Source organism: Panicum hallii, chromosome 6 (assembly GCF_002211085.1).
Source record: "Panicum hallii strain FIL2 chromosome 6, PHallii_v3.1, whole genome shotgun sequence".
Taxonomy (NCBI): Eukaryota; Viridiplantae; Streptophyta; class Magnoliopsida; order Poales; family Poaceae; genus Panicum; species Panicum hallii.
In genome coordinates, this window is record NC_038047.1 from 39,964 (window position 1) to 55,938 (window position 15,975).

General features: G+C 42.9%; 1 protein-coding gene and 1 long non-coding RNA gene across 6 annotated transcripts; one reads left to right on the forward strand and one right to left on the reverse strand.

Annotated features, from left to right (window-relative positions):
* Positions 1-4,052: 4,052 nt before the first annotated feature.
* Positions 4,053-10,213, reverse strand: LOC112896674. 2 transcript variants are annotated; one of them, XM_025964740.1, is made up of 8 exons: positions 9,948-10,213; positions 9,064-9,189; positions 8,924-8,967; positions 6,980-8,619; positions 6,149-6,857; positions 5,451-5,555; positions 5,171-5,345; positions 4,053-4,969 (listed from the first exon to the last, which is right to left on the reverse strand). In XM_025964740.1, exons 2-8 carry the CDS (start codon positions 9,175-9,177, stop codon positions 4,766-4,768), a joined length of 2,991 nt encoding a protein of 996 aa, XP_025820525.1. In that variant the 5' UTR covers positions 9,178-9,189; positions 9,948-10,213; the 3' UTR covers positions 4,053-4,765. The 2 variants fall into 2 exon arrangements, with proteins under 2 accessions (XP_025820525.1, XP_025820526.1); XM_025964741.1 differs by lacking the exon at positions 9,948-10,213 and having other exon boundaries at positions 6,980-8,522; positions 9,064-9,157.
* A 1,307-nt stretch (positions 10,214-11,520) lies between these two features.
* On the forward strand, positions 11,521-15,199 carry LOC112897086. 4 transcript variants are annotated; one of them, XR_003229581.1, is made up of 4 exons: positions 11,521-12,386; positions 12,931-13,113; positions 13,204-14,262; positions 14,948-15,199. It is a non-coding gene; the product is annotated as an uncharacterized LOC112897086 (long non-coding RNA). The 4 variants fall into 4 exon arrangements; XR_003229580.1 differs by lacking the exon at positions 14,948-15,199 and adding an exon at positions 14,396-14,551; XR_003229582.1 differs by lacking the exon at positions 14,948-15,199 and having other exon boundaries at positions 13,204-13,551; positions 13,773-14,551.
* Positions 15,200-15,975: the final 776 nt, after the last annotated feature.

The following is a 15,975-nucleotide window of genomic DNA, read 5'->3' on the forward strand; positions in this document are numbered from 1 at the left end:
GAACCAGCAAGCGGTTGTGGTTGCAATGAATTGTTAGGTAATGTACTCAAAACAGGCCCTGAGGAAGGAACTGATGGACCATAGGTCTGGGGAGTGGACAGCCAAGGAGCATTATTCGATTTATGTCTTGATAATGAATCTCACTCTGAGCATGAATGAAAAAGTTTCCATTTTGTATATTGTGTTGAAATCGATATCAAAATTGTTTACTATAAGGAGAACACACATGGCAATAAAGTGATTAGATCTGTAGAGGTTGAGAATCAAGATCAAAGATGAAACTTAAAAGTTATGCCAAAAGAAGGGCGGGCCGTCGGAAGTTGAGCGGCCCGCCGTTACCCCCCCCCCCCGGCCGGGCTCGCGTTTTCTCAGTTCGATCCGTTTTCTTTTCCCAATCGCGATCTCCCGCCGCGCCGCCGGCCCCAGCTTGCCCCGCCCGCCGCGCCGCCGCCCGGCCCCACCGCCGCCCCGGCCTCCCGCCGCCCGGCCGCGCCGCCGCCCGGCCCCGCCCCCCGGCCGCGCTGCCGCCTCCGCCCCCGGGCCGCGCCGCCGCCCGGCCGTGCCGCCCAGGTTAGTGCAGCACCATCGGAAGTTAAATAAAATATTGTATTTGATATGCATATTATAGTGATTAAACTCTAATCGCTTAAGTTTAGTAACTAAAGCTTTATAATTATGATATATCTAATTTAAAACTAATCGCTCAAGATAACTATATTTAACTTTGCAATTGTTTAACTTAAAGTATGGGTGAGGATCGACGATGGATGTACGAAGGTTGGCCTAATTTGTCAGATAAATGGATAGCTAATACTGAGGAATTTGTTAAGCGTGCTTTTGCTATGTCAAAGAATGGAAATGATGTGAGATGCCCATGTAGCCGTTGTCGTATTTGCCATTGTCAGACTAGGAAAGTTTTGTCCTCACATCTGATAAAGTATGGTTTCATGCCTACTATGAGGTGTGGGTGTATCACGGTGAAGCTTTACCTCCTCAGAATGCACCAGAAATCCCAATACCATTAGAAGTGGCGACATCACCACAAGTTCTAAGTAATGATAATGGAGAGTTGATAGAATGGATGAGATGCTTCGTGATTTAGGGGAAGATATGGAGCTCCCATACGAGTCTGAGGATCCACCTACGTCAGAGACTAAAAAATTTTTTGAGCTCCTTAAAGCTTCAGAAGAGCCGTTGCACGAGCACACAAAAGTGACTGTCCTTGCTTTCGTGACTCGACTCATGGCTATTAAGTTCAAATTCACATTATCTCACAATTGTTACAATATGATCTTGAATTTGATTGGTGACATACTTCCGGCAAATCACAAGATGCCTAAAGATGTCTACCAGTCAAGGAAATTGTTGTTTGGGCTTGGTATGGACTATAAAAAAATTGATGTTTGTCCAAATAACTGTATGCTTTTTTGGAAAAATGATATAGATTTGAAGAAGTGTCGAAAGTGTCAAGAATCGAGGTTCGTGGAGGTTGTAAATGAAGATGGTGAAAAGGTGACTACAGAGATAGCACAAAAGCAACTTCGCTACATGCCTCTTATGCCTCGGTTGAAGCGGTTATTTTTATCAAAGAATACTGCTATGCACATGAGATGGCACAAAGAGAGGGTGCGTGCAAACCCAGAGTTGATGGTGCACCTGTCTGATACTGATGCAGGAAAGCTTTAGATGATTTTGATCCAAATTTTGCTAGTGATGCGAGAAATGTTCGGCTTGGTTTGGCAACTGATCAGTGATGTTTCAACAAAATAAAACTTACAAGACGTCCAAGAATAGAGCATACTTCATGTAGTCGCTTCTGGGTATTGCTCTCAGGTCCTATAAGACCTCCAATAATACCATGTCCTGGATGTGCTTCTGCCTGCAATGGCCAACAGCAAACACTAAATGCATCATATCTATAAAACAAAGGTCTATATATATTTTTATTAAAAAAGCTAAATTTTAATATCAAGTCCAGTCAAAAACAAAGTACAGCGTATCATAAACAGAACAGATCAATAAACAAATATACTAGTCTTGGAAATAGCCCGAGTTGTGATGCATGACTCTAGTAGATTGCAAAGGCAAATTAAGATATAAGCTCCTACTGTTGTAACTTGTAAGCTGATTGTCCGTGTACAAGGAACTCTTGGAGTATCGAAAATATAGTGGCAAGATATGAATTAATGACACCTGGCAATGGAAGCATCCTACATGAGAGAATCGCAAGAAAAATGCCCGTTTCTGTCCAGTCAGGGGGGGGGGGGGTGGAGGAGGCTGGGCTTATTCCATCAATTTGTTATTTGCGTAGCCTCCAACAAAGTAAGGTTCACCCAATAGTGCGTTTTTCAGCATATCCATTCTAGTCAAAGGTACTGACTGGCCTATGAAGCAAGTTCTAGATTTCTATGGCGATTAGAAAAACATGTGCATCCTTTTAATTTGGAATGTAGATGGGCACAGGTACCAGGCTATGAAGAGAAACATATATCTTTTAAAAAATATGAGCTCAACTTAGACATTCTAGTGACTAGAAGTGATATGGAAGCTGTTTCGGGCTCTCACCGAGGAATAATATTTTTTACCAGAAAAGGATAACGTACACTAACTAGTGGATATAAGTTTGAAGTAAACACCTTGTCTATCAATCAAAATGCAAAACATGGATGCCAGCAGACTAGAGGTGAAAAATACCTGGTAGGCCAAAGCCCTTCATTTGCACAGGGCAGGGTCGGCGGCGAGGTCAGGCCAGTCTTTCTCTGAACATGCCTGCTGTTATCTTCTTCGGATGCAGTTTTACGAATTGAGGCCAGTTTTAATGGGAGTGTCATGGGAGTGGAGTTTTATTCTCATTAAATGACATGCCACGTAGGCAAGAGTGACGACATGGCAAGTAATTTATAAGGATTGAGAAGAATTGAGAAGAATTAGAATTTCACGGTTATGAAACTTGATGTACACAGTTACCAAAAGCCATGAAGCTAGATGAAACTCCATTGTGAGGATTTGAGTTTCATCAGATTCTATTCGTCACATTGCACATTTGATTACAACACCAATCAACAATTAAATATGATAGCTTATCTATGAAATTGTGCAATGAAAATTGAGGAGATGGTTTCGTTCCGGTGTTAACCTGACGTGGCGGTCTTGGTAACTGTATGATGACATTATGCATTGAGGTTGGTCTGAGCCGGCTAGCTTGTTCTTGGGTACGACGAATCCAGCTTTTGTCATGAATATCGAGATCTTGGGAGTCAAAGTTGGTCGCCGATGCTCGGCAGGAGAAGATTGATGGAGTTTTGTGGTCATCTATGTACAAGCAATAGAAAGATAGAAAGAAGCATTCAACGTCTTTCGCAAGCAGGGGACGGAGAGTAGGCAGACATGCGGTTGATGTTACTTGTGGAGCGGAGCTGAGTTCGCTCCTAAGGTAAACGAAACCTAACTGAAGCAAGCAATGACCTGAACGGATCAGATAGATTATTCGAGTAGGGTTTGGAATCGGAAGCAGAGCAAGCTAGGGTCAAGGGTTCCTTACCTGAAATCCTAAATCTAAAATCCAATCCAAGAGAGGGAGTAAGAGGGATGTGATCTCCACCCGTGGAGGATGGGAGGTGGGTGGACGAAGGCAGGCTTGCTACACCGGCGGCGGCCCTCTTAGCATTCAGCAGCAGCTTCTCGACGGAAAAAGAAAGTGGACCTCCGGCATATATTTGTTGTCAATTTACAACTAGTGATTTTGACGTGATTTGCGAATTTTGATGAATCTTTCAAAATATATGATATGCAAAGTTTCTATCGAAGGTCCCTTTTGAAAGTTGGAATGCCTTGATTTCTCTTTTTTATTACATGTCTTGAACGAAATTTAATTGAAAAGAAAACAAAGTCCATTCCATTTTACTCCGTCCGAACTATGAAACGGGGAATGCTACAGATAACCTAATGACCTTCTCCAGCTCATAGCTAAGACATCCCTAGTCCAAACGGGCCTATGCCTCTAAAACAAAACGACTAATCCAGATTATTAAAGATTGATGGCATCTGTTTCCTAAACAATATTTCCCATCCTGGGAAGGACTCCCAAGTTTCGTATCATAATCATACATACAAGCGATTTACAATCCAAGATCACGCAACAGCGTTGTTCATTTCCAGTTCTGTACCTAATAACCGCCGATTGCTCATCGGCCTCTAGCTAGTGGAAAGTTCTTTTCCAGCAAAATAAAAACGATTGGTTTCCATTTGCTAGCACAGCAACATTGGATATCAAAGAGTAGAAGCAGATAGAAGCCACAGCAAAAGCAAGCCAACCAAATGCAATTCTTGCTACTCTTCTTGTGTTGTGTATCTGTACAAAAAGGGAACACTACACCTGCAGAGTCGCATCATCGGCAACATCTTCTTATTCCAACCCCAACACCACCCCCCCCCCCCCCCCCCTCCGCCCCCGCCCAACCCCAAAAAGACACCCATCCCGGGTAAGGTGCTGCCATTCTACTACTAGGAGTACAAGCCTAAAACTCACCAACTCGTTGGCATTGGTAATCCGGTGTCAGGTTAGATTGTATGTAATCTGTCTTCTATATAGAGGGTTACACCCATCACCCGCATGCTCTCTCTCCTCTTGCATCAACTATATTATAGCCGGCCTCTGGTTAGTCACTACTTTCTATTTTTTTGTCTTTTTTTTTCCTTTGATTGTTGCACTACAGTCAGCGGGAAGCGGAACAATGTTGTTTCTTCAGAGCATAGCCACATAGCCTTAGCCGCACCGGGACAGGAAGAACTCATAATCTGGATGGTGGTTCACAGACTCCCCACTTCCCTTTGGGACAACAGCTCTTGCCATGGCCAGTGCACCCATCTTCAGTGTCCTCAGCCTTTCTTTTTGAATTTCAGCACGACTAGCCTCATCTCTTGGTGATAGCTTCAGATCTGTGCATCTCAGATGAAACCACTGTTCTCCCTGTATACAAGAGGGACGCAAAGCAATCTAAGTTAAGCATATATCATTTGCTTAATATGAGCTGACCAAAAGCATGAAATAGATACAAGGTTGGGTCTGATGGGTTATTCCTGGATTTTCAGTTGAGTTTATTGCAATATTGATGGTATGCTCAGTGATGCAAAACACTCCCCGACTCATCAAGAAAAGTCGAAATGGTACCTTGTCATTGTAACTCTGGAGACCAACAACTGGTGAAGCTACACGCGTATGCCCACAAGTCATATCCAGGGAGCATTTTCGAGGAACCAATTTGCCCAGCGAATGGTAAGTAAGAAATGCTGCACGGAAGGTTCCACGAGGCACACGATAAACAGGATACCAGGCAACACAGAACCTACAAATGAAACATACTGATCATTTCAAGTGCCAAACAACAAATCAAATATTTACTATTGATAACAGGCGCTGGGGAACAAAACATCCAGGTTCAGGAACAAACCAGGAAGCTGGATGAAGCTCACACAACTTTGTGTTTTGCAGCTTTTCAGGGTCCCCAAGAATTCGGTTGTCAGAAATGGTTGCACCGCTAACAAGCTCCTTGATCCTACATTAAAACAACTACAATAATCAGGACAGAAAAATAACAACTACAATTTTCATTGTACTATTAATTATTCTGGCAAAAAGGACAAGACCATATCAGAAATACTGCGCCAAAATGGAAACAGTACATCTCATGCTACATATTTATGAATGATTCGTTAGCAAGCTTATAAATCGCAGCTCTAAGCTACTCTCTTGGGCACAAACTAAGTTCTCTTGCTTTAGGTCATAACTCCTAAACATCCCGATCGGCTGAACCAATTTGCAACAACAGAAAAGGAATGCCTCAAAGTCACTTGGTTGTGAAAAGTGCCTCTGTTCACAAACTCACTAATAGTTTGTAGAATACTGTTCATAGCAGAGGTATTAACCTTCCTTGCCTTTATTACACTGTTTATAACAGGAACTGTTAAATCCATTGCCCCTTTCTAACAAAGAAATAGATTTGGATCCTTTTCAGTTGTGAACCCAGAAACACTTTTGTGATGGAAATGGGGCCAGATTGAAGAGACATCAAATATTTCAGAGTAAGGAGCTTAAGGAAACAGTGGAACCAGTAGTCAAACACATAATGGAGGCATGTGGACGGCTTACTTTTCAAATAACGGGGGGCGGAAAGAAGGCTGCTCTGTTTCAAAGTACTCAAACATGAGTTCTCCATGACCTTCTACAACTGAAGATGACTCTGACAAGCATGCATTGCTTTCCTCAAACGATTTATGCACCTTTGCATGCACAGGATGAGAGCTCAAAGAGCTTGCAGTATTTGATGATTTCAATAATTCTCTCCCTTGTACAGAAAAACTGTGATCCGTGTTATTCTTAGACCACCCAAACAACTGAATAGCAGATATATAAGGTACAAAGTATGCAAAGAACTCTGAACTGCTGCCGCAGGATGTTTTAGAGCTGAGATCATTTAGAGCTTTTACTCCCAACCCATAGCACCCTGGCTCTTCATACCACTCCCATATGCTCCTTAAGGAAACATTAGAGATGTCATGTTGACAAAATGAGCTGCTAACTACTTGGTCCCATGAACAAAAATTGCTGCTTCGCATGCAAGGTGCATGACCAATAACTGGAGTTGCAGAATATATAAATGTTTCAAGATCAGTAATTGGATAACCAGCAGCAAGGTGAACATCTGCAGCGACCTGAACTTTGTAAGCATGGTTTACAACCCTGAGCATCTCATCTAGATGTGTTCTAGAATTGCCGAACTCTTCACAGCCACGGTTCCCTTCAACAGCTGGAACTGTACCACATTCAACCATTAATTCAGTTGTCGTTGACTTAGACCCTGCAATATTTTGAATACAGCATCATGTTAGGTATTACAAAGCCTGCTGCAAGCAGCATACTGTCTTATCAACATTAAGGAAAAAAAAGGAAGTGATGCAGGATGTAAAGATGGAGCCATACCAAGTGATGATTCTCCAGAAATAGTTTCACTGGCATCATCGGTTCGAACGGAATCTAGCAGCCTTCGTTTCTGCAGGGAAAGAGATCCTACGGTAATATCTGTTGATTCACCAGATTCTGAAGTACAAAGGCCCCTTAAAGACTTCAGAGTTGTTGGTTCAGAAGAAGAAACTGATCTCATCTCACAATAGATTGATTCTCTGCTGTGAAGAGCATTGGATAGTTTTCTACTTAAATAAAGCTGCTGTTCTTTGTCAAAACAGCTAGTTGATTTTCCACAAGTTTGTTCTCTCAGGCCTGTAAAATGATCGAGACTTGCTCCTACCTTGGAACCATCTGCTTGAACTCCATTTTGGGTCTCCATGCAAACACTACTTGGCCTTTGCATGAAATTCTTGGTGGAGTGTTTTAGTGCAATTCCATGCTGAGGATGTACCCTACCAACATGATTTTGTCTATAGGACCAATTGTTGGTGTTGACTTCCTTGGCAATAGGCATAGGAGCACGACCAGCATATTTTTCATTTCGAACATTTGTAATTGTGGACGCACGCTCTCGATAACTCCTCCACAATGACATTTTCTTTTCTTTTCTGGCTCTCTTTCTAGATACTACAAGACAGAAATCATTGTCACTGCTTGTGTCACTGCACAAATGGACTGCCTGAATTCCATGGCATGCACCAATGCCATTTTGGGAATAAATGCCACTGTCATAATCAGACTTCTCTAGCCAATTCTCATCAAATCCACTCCTATTGCTGCAAAATTCTGTCGCTTCACATGGATCAGGTCCACATTCATTTCTTATGATCAACAGAGTCTTGGTATCATGATTACCGCTCACACTACTGCCAGAAAAACAAGTTTCTTGAGCTGAACCTGTAAATACGGAATTTTGAGCATTGTCCAAATACCTGAAGTTACTGCTATTACATTCTCCACATGACCCAGGGAACGAAGTTGCTGATCTGGACAGTTCTATCTCATCACAGTAAGATGCACAGGAAGCTGAACCACCTGAGCAGCAAGGGTACTCATTATCATTGTCACTCTCAGGAGCCTCTTCAGAAGCTTCCTTAACTGATGAACTGGGAGAAGAAGTTTCCTCAAAGTGAATGTCACCAACATGCTTAGGTGAAAGTGCCAAATCTTCACAATCACCCACATCGACAGCAGGGGCAGCACTGCTGCTCTCTGTGCATTTAGCTTCAGGCCCATCCATTGGTTTCCTACAACGTTGCCTGTGCTTCTTGCTTTTCTTTTTGCTCTTCCTTCTTGAAGTAAATCTTGCATTACCACTTGGCTTGGTAAAGCTGTTGACAAGGAAATCCGAATTGGACACGCTATTGGATTTGGTGGATTCATCTTCCAGTAGCCTTGATGAATTATCTGGCCATCTTCTGTGAGATCCATCTGGAGCATTAAGCATGAAAAAAATTGATGGCGAGGTTGGTGATAAGGATGATGATGAGGTTGGTGATAAGGATGATGACGAGGTTGGTGATAAGGATGATGTCTCAGGGCTCTCTTCTGGAGATGTCTGTTGATATGAGGGATGATTATTTCCATTCTCCGTGAGCGATGGTGATTTGTAGTCACAACAGAAATTTAAGGGAATAACTGTCACGACAATACACCTGGCAAGGAAGTGAATATCTTAGTAGGTAATTAGCAAAGGACAGATCGAGAGAATTGGCAGAGGCAAAACATGGGAAAAGAAATTCGGTTAAGGGCAGCATGACATACACAACTTGCAAGTGGAAGATAAAATTCTTTGTTGCAAAGATATGTTTCTGTATTTAGGCTTGCAAGTCATAAATTAAGGGGGAAAGAAAGATAGAAAATGAGATGAACTCAGAAAGGAGAAAAAACATGCACTTGTGGTGTAAATTGGACATGCATAGACAGACAGGTGGAGTTAGAGAAAGAACATCTGTGCACCTCTGTTGTTGCTGTCTTGATTCAAGGCGAGCTACTTGACGCTCCTGTAAAAAGGGAAGGAAGGGAAGCATTACACATAGTAGTATCTCATGGAAATAGGGAAGAGAGGAGAGAAAAGGAAGAAGAAGATGATGACATACAAACTGAAGGTTGAGTGGGTTCTTCCTCTCTGATGCTCTCCCAAAGAGGCGCCGAGGCCTCCTATTTACAACAGCATCAGCGGTTCCATTAGGCATTCCATGTTCAGGTGGCATCTCGCTTGAATCCTGCAAGAGTGATAGGGCAAAGAAAGGGCACATGAGCACAGACTAGTCAGCATGTATCCAGGCAGCTGATAGCGAAGTCAAAGTATGGTATGCAGAAGTCATCTATGTATGTTACGTAATCAGAATGAATTTTTATCCAGAACAGACGCAGAGTAGCAAGGAGGTTGAGGTAGGAGTGACAGTAGCACGTTGACCAAATAGCAGCAGCAGAAAGTTTGACTGGAAACACAGCAAGTTGCAGCACAAGAATGGTACTAGTAGATTCGATTAAAAAAATGATGGTAGTAATGAGGAATTGAATATATTATAGTGTGAGATGAAGCAGGACACAAACACTAGATGGAGAAGGAAAGCAAGGTGAAGCCGAGTTGGTGCAGTGCAGTGCAGTGCAGAGAGCAGGATGCCAAAACCCTCCCTGCTCAGGGTGGGATGAAATCGAAATCGGCATCCAAATGGATCGATGTACCGATAGAATGGGACGGATCGCGGACTATGGCTGCTAGGATGAGAAGAAAGCACAAGTCAGGAAGACCTAATCTCATCCAATCTAGGTAATTTTTTTTTCTTTTGGGGGTGGGGGCATTGCTTGATTGGTTCCTCTTCCTCTCCTGAACAATAGGAGCAGCAATAATCTAATCCGCGAGACGAGGCGTCTCAGCATCAGCAGCAAATTGGACACAATCTCATCATACGAGGAGGGGGAAAGTCGGGGGGAGACAGGGAGCAGCAATCGGAGGAGAGGAGGTGTACGCGCGCACCCTCAAGGCCAAGGAAGGATCTGCTCCGCTCCTCCGGTGGGCGATCTTCGATCTCGATCTCCAGAGGAACGAAACCTCCTACCTCATTTCATCCCATCCTCCGATCCCTACTCACGCTCATCGCACAGTCTCTCTCGCTCTGGATCAAATTCCCTCAAAACAAAAGGAAGGGAGGGAGAAGACGAAGCGACCGCCGGTGTCTCGCTCTCCCCCCACGGTGGTAGGTAGGAGAGAGAGAAAGAGAATTTGTTTTTTTATGATGATGATTTTAATTAAAAAACTCTCTATCTATCTGCTCGGTGAGGTCAGGCCGTGGGCCGCGCCTGCTGCTTTTGCTTTTGATGCTTATTATTATGAATTACCATTATTTCAAAAAATATTATTAATTTTCATAAATTTTGCTAAACTTAAAATTATTTGACTTCTCGGGAAGCGAGAGTTGCATTCTTTTGTGGACGGAGAGAGTAGATGAGATGATATGCTACGGATTTCGAAGGCAAAATAGGTGATCTCATCCTTAAACTTTTGCTCGTCACTCAAGTTCGTCTCTCAACTTTTAAATCAATCAATCTAATTCTTCAACTTTTAATTTTAGGTCAAATTTATCCTGATGCAGCACTCTACCCTAATATAAGACTAATGCGAAAAGTCTTTTTTTCACCCTTGGCTCAAAAAAAAAAACTTCCGCCACCAGTGGAAATTATTTTATTGGTGATTTAACAAAATTGTTGGAAAGATGTGAAATTATTTTGCCATGCGAGTGACAATGAGGGGATTCTGGCGAGCAGCGGTGCCGTCAGCTAGGGAGGACAACTTCTTGTACATGCAGGATGGACTTGGTTGGTATTCCCAAACAAGTTGCTAGGAAAACTGTGGCATCTGAAGCTGCGCTATTTGAAGATGGCACACCAGTGTCCAGCCAGTAGTTAGGCCTTCTAGCTAGCAGCGGAAGTTGCTATAAGAACTACAGTAATTGAAGCTGCGCTCGCATGGAACATCTTGCCAACAATTTTGTTAAATCACCAACAAAATAATTAATTTTTAGTGTTGGCGGAAGTTGAGGAGGGGAAGAAGGAGCTAAAGTAAAAAAGACTTTTCGCATTAGTCTCGTACTAGTACAGGGTGCTATATCAGTATAAGGATAAATTTAACCTAAAAAGAAAGTTAAAGGATTTGATTGGCCGATTTGAACATGGAGGGATGAACTTGACTCAGGAGCGAAAGTTTAAGGATATCTATTTTGCCGATTTCAAAACATATCAACATCTACTTCCTTTTCCAAGAAAAACGAGAAAATACCTAATCCCTCAATCCCAAAATATAAGGTATCCAAATATTTAACATTTATCCTTAAATATAAATCATTCTAGACACATTTAAATATTTATTTATTAAATTCTTCTCGGAGTTGATAAGATTAGTTTGCTGATTACGGCTCTAGCCATTAAAACCATCAGACAAACTCCCCATGTTACAACTCGAAAGTACATGCATCTTTTGACAGTCTCCCTAATCTATACCACGATAAAAAGAACGAACTGCCAACCGCTGAAAACAAAACACGCATCCCACTCACCTCCCACCATCCCCTCACGCGCGGTTCTAGCTCGCGCCGCCTCCCCCTCTCTCTCGCCACCGCCGCTGCCGCTCTGGCCTCCCCTCCCGCGCCGCTCTCGCCTCCCTCTCGTGCTCGCCGCCGACGCCGCTCTCGCCTCCCCCTTGCTCTCACAGCCGCCACCGCTCCGCCCTCCTCCACGCTCCACGCTCGCCCACCCCCACGCTTTCCAACCCTGCTAACGTCCCCTACCTCCCCCTCTACTTCACCCGGTCACGGGCCCGCCCTCATCGTTGGAACTCCGAGCGCGTCGGGCGACTCCGGTCTTCCGCGCGCTCTGCGGCCTCCGATCTCCGGGCGCCTCCGGCCTCCCCTGTCCCCTCTCCGCCGCGCCGATCCGTGCCCTTACCCGCGCTTGCTCGCGACCCGCCTCTCGGCCTCGTCGTGGCCGCAGTCCACGCCCCAAGCAACTCCACAATAGAGCCCTCGATCTCACTCGGCCGCAGTTACGCCCCCACCGCCGCCGGCCGCGGGTACCCCCCCCCCCCCAACCCGCCAACGCCGAGGCAGCCTCCCCCGCGTCCCGACCCGGCCCCGGCATCGCAATCCTGCGCAGGTCGTTCGGCCTGCCCATCGCGCAAAATTGCTTCACCTCCTCCGACTACCCTGCATCAGATCAGATTGCCTCCTCTCCACACTCTCTGCACTGTCCCTCGCCAAGCTCCACAGCTGAGAAGTTTGCCATCAGATTAGTGCAGGAGGACGTGTGACGATGCAGGGCACTCGCCGAGAAGTTTGCCATGTGCGATGTGGCTAGACCGCTAGAGCCAGTCGTCGTAGGAGGCTAGGATCGTCCCAGCATTGGCAGTGCAGATGCCAACAAGGTGAGGTCCTGCCCTCAAGATCTGCCTATTCTTTTCTTTATCTTTTAGGAATTGTGGCAATCTATTGGAACAGTCATTGCTGTACATTTGACTGCTCTCATTGAGCTTGATCTATCAGGTAATTAACAGCGCTTCCAGTACAATTATAACTTGTTCTCCACAATGAGATGATGTCTGGTTTAACAAATTTCAGTATATAATGCCAATTAGCTTTGAGATTCTGGGTAATTGAGTGATTTGGCTAATTTAAAAAGCTCATGTCTTGATCTCAAGTGATATAAAGAGGCCCTAGCCGATAGCACCAATTGGCGTGACTGATCCGAATTTTATAGACATATAAATGTTAAACTAACTCCTATGCAATCTATTCTCAAATTTAGATCTTTTAAGGTGTGAATGGTAACCACTTCATTGAATGTTTCTTTCCATGGAAGATATGAGATTCCAATACAGATGATGAATGGAGTCCTTAGTAGAGTGCTATGAAATAACTGTAGAACTTTCATGATTGGCCTGAATCCTGATGCTCTCACATGTCTTTCAGGTTTCAGCCCAAGGGAACCAGAGGAGACTTGCTGAGTTCGTACAGATCAGATCACCTTTACATGCCTTCAACATAAATGTTTAATGTTGGATGCAGATATTCAGTTATACTCGCACAACATCTATCATATGCTTAATGCTATCAGTGAGCCAGCTTCCAATTGTGAAATCTGGGACTCTGGAGGTACGTTTCTCCTGTCATTTTCCAATTCTTTTTAAATGCCATATTATTTTTGCATTTTGATTGAGAGTTTTGGTATTTTGTCTTAAATAGTGAATAGCGATGACCGGTGATGATGGGTTCCAGAGGGTCACTCAGAGGCCAATTTGATAGCGGTAAGCTCGAGCTGCATATTTAATTAGGTCAAGGCTTTTCCCTCCAAAGGATTCAGAACAGAGAAATAATATTGTAACTTTAAAATATTCTTCTAATGTTTGATGAAAAGAACATTGCTCAGTAACAGTATGTGTGTTTTTCTTGTAATCAATTCGAAGAATATTTCAGAAAATTGAACTCTAAGCTGCTATAGATGCCAGTCATTCTAGACTGATTTGGCTCGTGGATATGTGATGCATTTTACGGCAATGATACCATGGTAGGAGCGAAAGAAGAATTACAGAGGTATGCTGAAATGGTTTCTCTCTTAAGTTGGAAATGTGGGAGTAAATGAATGAATGTAGTTTTCATGCTTTGAGAATGTCCTAGATAGCAGGCCATCTGTAGCTAATATATTATTTGTCAATTATGGATCTCTATTGTTTATATTCAAATTTATTTTGCTGTTAAACATTAAATATTAATCACTGGAGCTGCTAAAATGGACTCTGCACTTATTGCATCAGCTCCTCATGTCCCTATCTACAAACAATAATGGAGCTTCAAGGCATGCTGTAGAATGCATCAGACTTGAGTGCTGCTACTTGGAGAGAATTTGTTCTGTGATGTAGACTTGTGGAGTGTGATCTCTATATTTGATTTACGATCTGAATTCATCTGTTATTTATTGCTTGTCCATTCCAACGATGTGGTTGTGGGGCTTTTAGAATGGAAAGATTTGTGGAGTAGAGCTTGCGGACGAGTTGGGTGGTAAGAAAATTATCATGCGAGGAATTGCATTTTGATTTGGCTATGCTAAACTGAAATTAGGAGTCCTTATGTGAGAAGTGAAGAGTTCCTTATAGGATTAAAAGCTACTAGCATAATATTGTTGCTTGTTTTGAAGGGATAATGATATCAACGCTTGCCGCTGGGGAAGGAGTTAAAAAATTATTGTAATGAGTCATGGCTACAGCAAGCAAGCCTGATCAATCTTTAGCCTTGCTGATCCCTGATGTATGTCATCAAGCAAGCCGTTGGTTCTGAAGTGAAGCTTTTACCTTTTTTCTGTCCTTCTCAGTTCATTTTCCAGTATCTAATGATAGTTTTTTCTTTTTCACTTGTTATTTGAAATTAACTGTATGATCAGGCTGGCAAGGTGCGCTCAGGCTGGCACCTTCTTCTCCATTTCTTAGAAGGAGTGTTGTCTAGTGTCGCTCTTTTTAAGGATGAATCATGCCTAAATATCAGGCTATTGACTAAAATAACACTAAAAACTTTTATTTGTTGAGTTCAGCTTTTGCCACATGTCTAACCACTTTCAGACTGTTGGACAACTCTGTGTTAATTTGGATTAGCCAAGGTGCTTACGGTATGGTCCAAAATTGCGACGTTGGTTCTCTTTCTTTTCCCATAATTTCTGAACTTGTAAAGTTCCCAGGTGAATTTGACTTACTGTCGGTGCTTCTATATAATAAATCATTTAAATAGTGCTTGAACTTTTGTACTAGCTGTTAGTATAATATAATTTTAACATGTGGACATTCATACATACACAATGATAAGTGACACTTTTTTCTATTGAACTAGATTTTTTTTATGATCTATTTGGCGATGGAGTCTTTATCTGCCCCACATAACGTGCCAGCAGTACTATATATATACTTTAAGATTGATGCTTATGTGTCCGAATTGTTCACAGGATGCCGTACTATGCGGCAAAACTTCGTCATTGATTCGTTGGCGTGTGACGCGAATTGTTATCGAAAACTACTTCCTGCAGACGTAAAAGATTGTCTTAGCTGCATCATAGGAAGGCATATAAATTAGAATTTGTTATACAATTGTTTGCATATTTAGTTCACCGTGATGACAATGGTGTACTTACCGGTTTAATACTTTTTGTAACAAGAACGTTATATGCGATGAATATTGTTATTTGTTGGCAGATTTATATCTTTTACACCTCATCTTTTACCCCTCCCCCCCAGCAATGCACGGGCATGAAACTAGTCTCTGGTAAAATCTCTATAATGCCTTGTGTTTCTCACCTCACTCAGCTAGGTTTTTCACATGAAATAAATAAATTTAGTCCCGATGTAGCTTACTAAAACAACACCTAGAGGTGAGCGGCTGAGCGCACACTTATCAAGTTATCAGTATGCAACTCTCAATTCTTATCAACTAAGCACAGATTGATGTCACGTATCACAACCCACCCACACATACACACACAAACATCCTACCATACCAACCACAAAGCCTCCAATCGTTTTCAGTACAGCATGCATGTTAGTCCTATAACCAAGCCCAATAATAACGTCTGATCTTTCCCAAAAAAAATGGAAGTGTCTCGTGCAACACAAGTACAGTACATCCCCTCATCCTTGAGGTGCCTTTTCTCGCGCATGCATAGCAAATTAGCAATAAATATTATCCAAGCAAGCCAAATTCCGTTCCATTCACAACAGAAGCAAAGCGAGCAACTGCGAACGCCAGACAGCTAATAAGAGTAATAGAGACATGGAACAGAATCAAACAAACTCACTCCAGCACAAAGCGTGAGGGAGCAACAGATAGGCAACCACACAACCTGGACTGGGATGAGCCAACCAACCATGCACACAGCTAATACCAACTAGCTGTCTGTATTGAAGCATACCAGCAGGGAAAAATATTTACTTGTGAATTCTGCTTGGCCTGGGAATGAAAATATGTTATGCAAGCCTG

What these genes read in the sequence shown, in the direction of transcription:
- LOC112896674 (XM_025964740.1), bottom strand. Translation starts at nt 9,177, where the DNA reads ATGCCACCTGAACATGGAATGCCTAATGGAACCGCTGATGCTGTTGTA. An exon ending in TTCTGGAGAATCATCACTTG is followed by an intron (nt 6,858 to 6,979) that starts GTATGGCTCCAT and finishes AAAATATTGCAG; the next exon opens with GGTCTAAGTCAACGACAACT. An exon ending in TCCAGAGTTACAATGACAAG is followed by an intron (nt 4,970 to 5,170) that starts GTACCATTTCGA and finishes TCTTGTATACAG; the next exon opens with GGAGAACAGTGGTTTCATCT.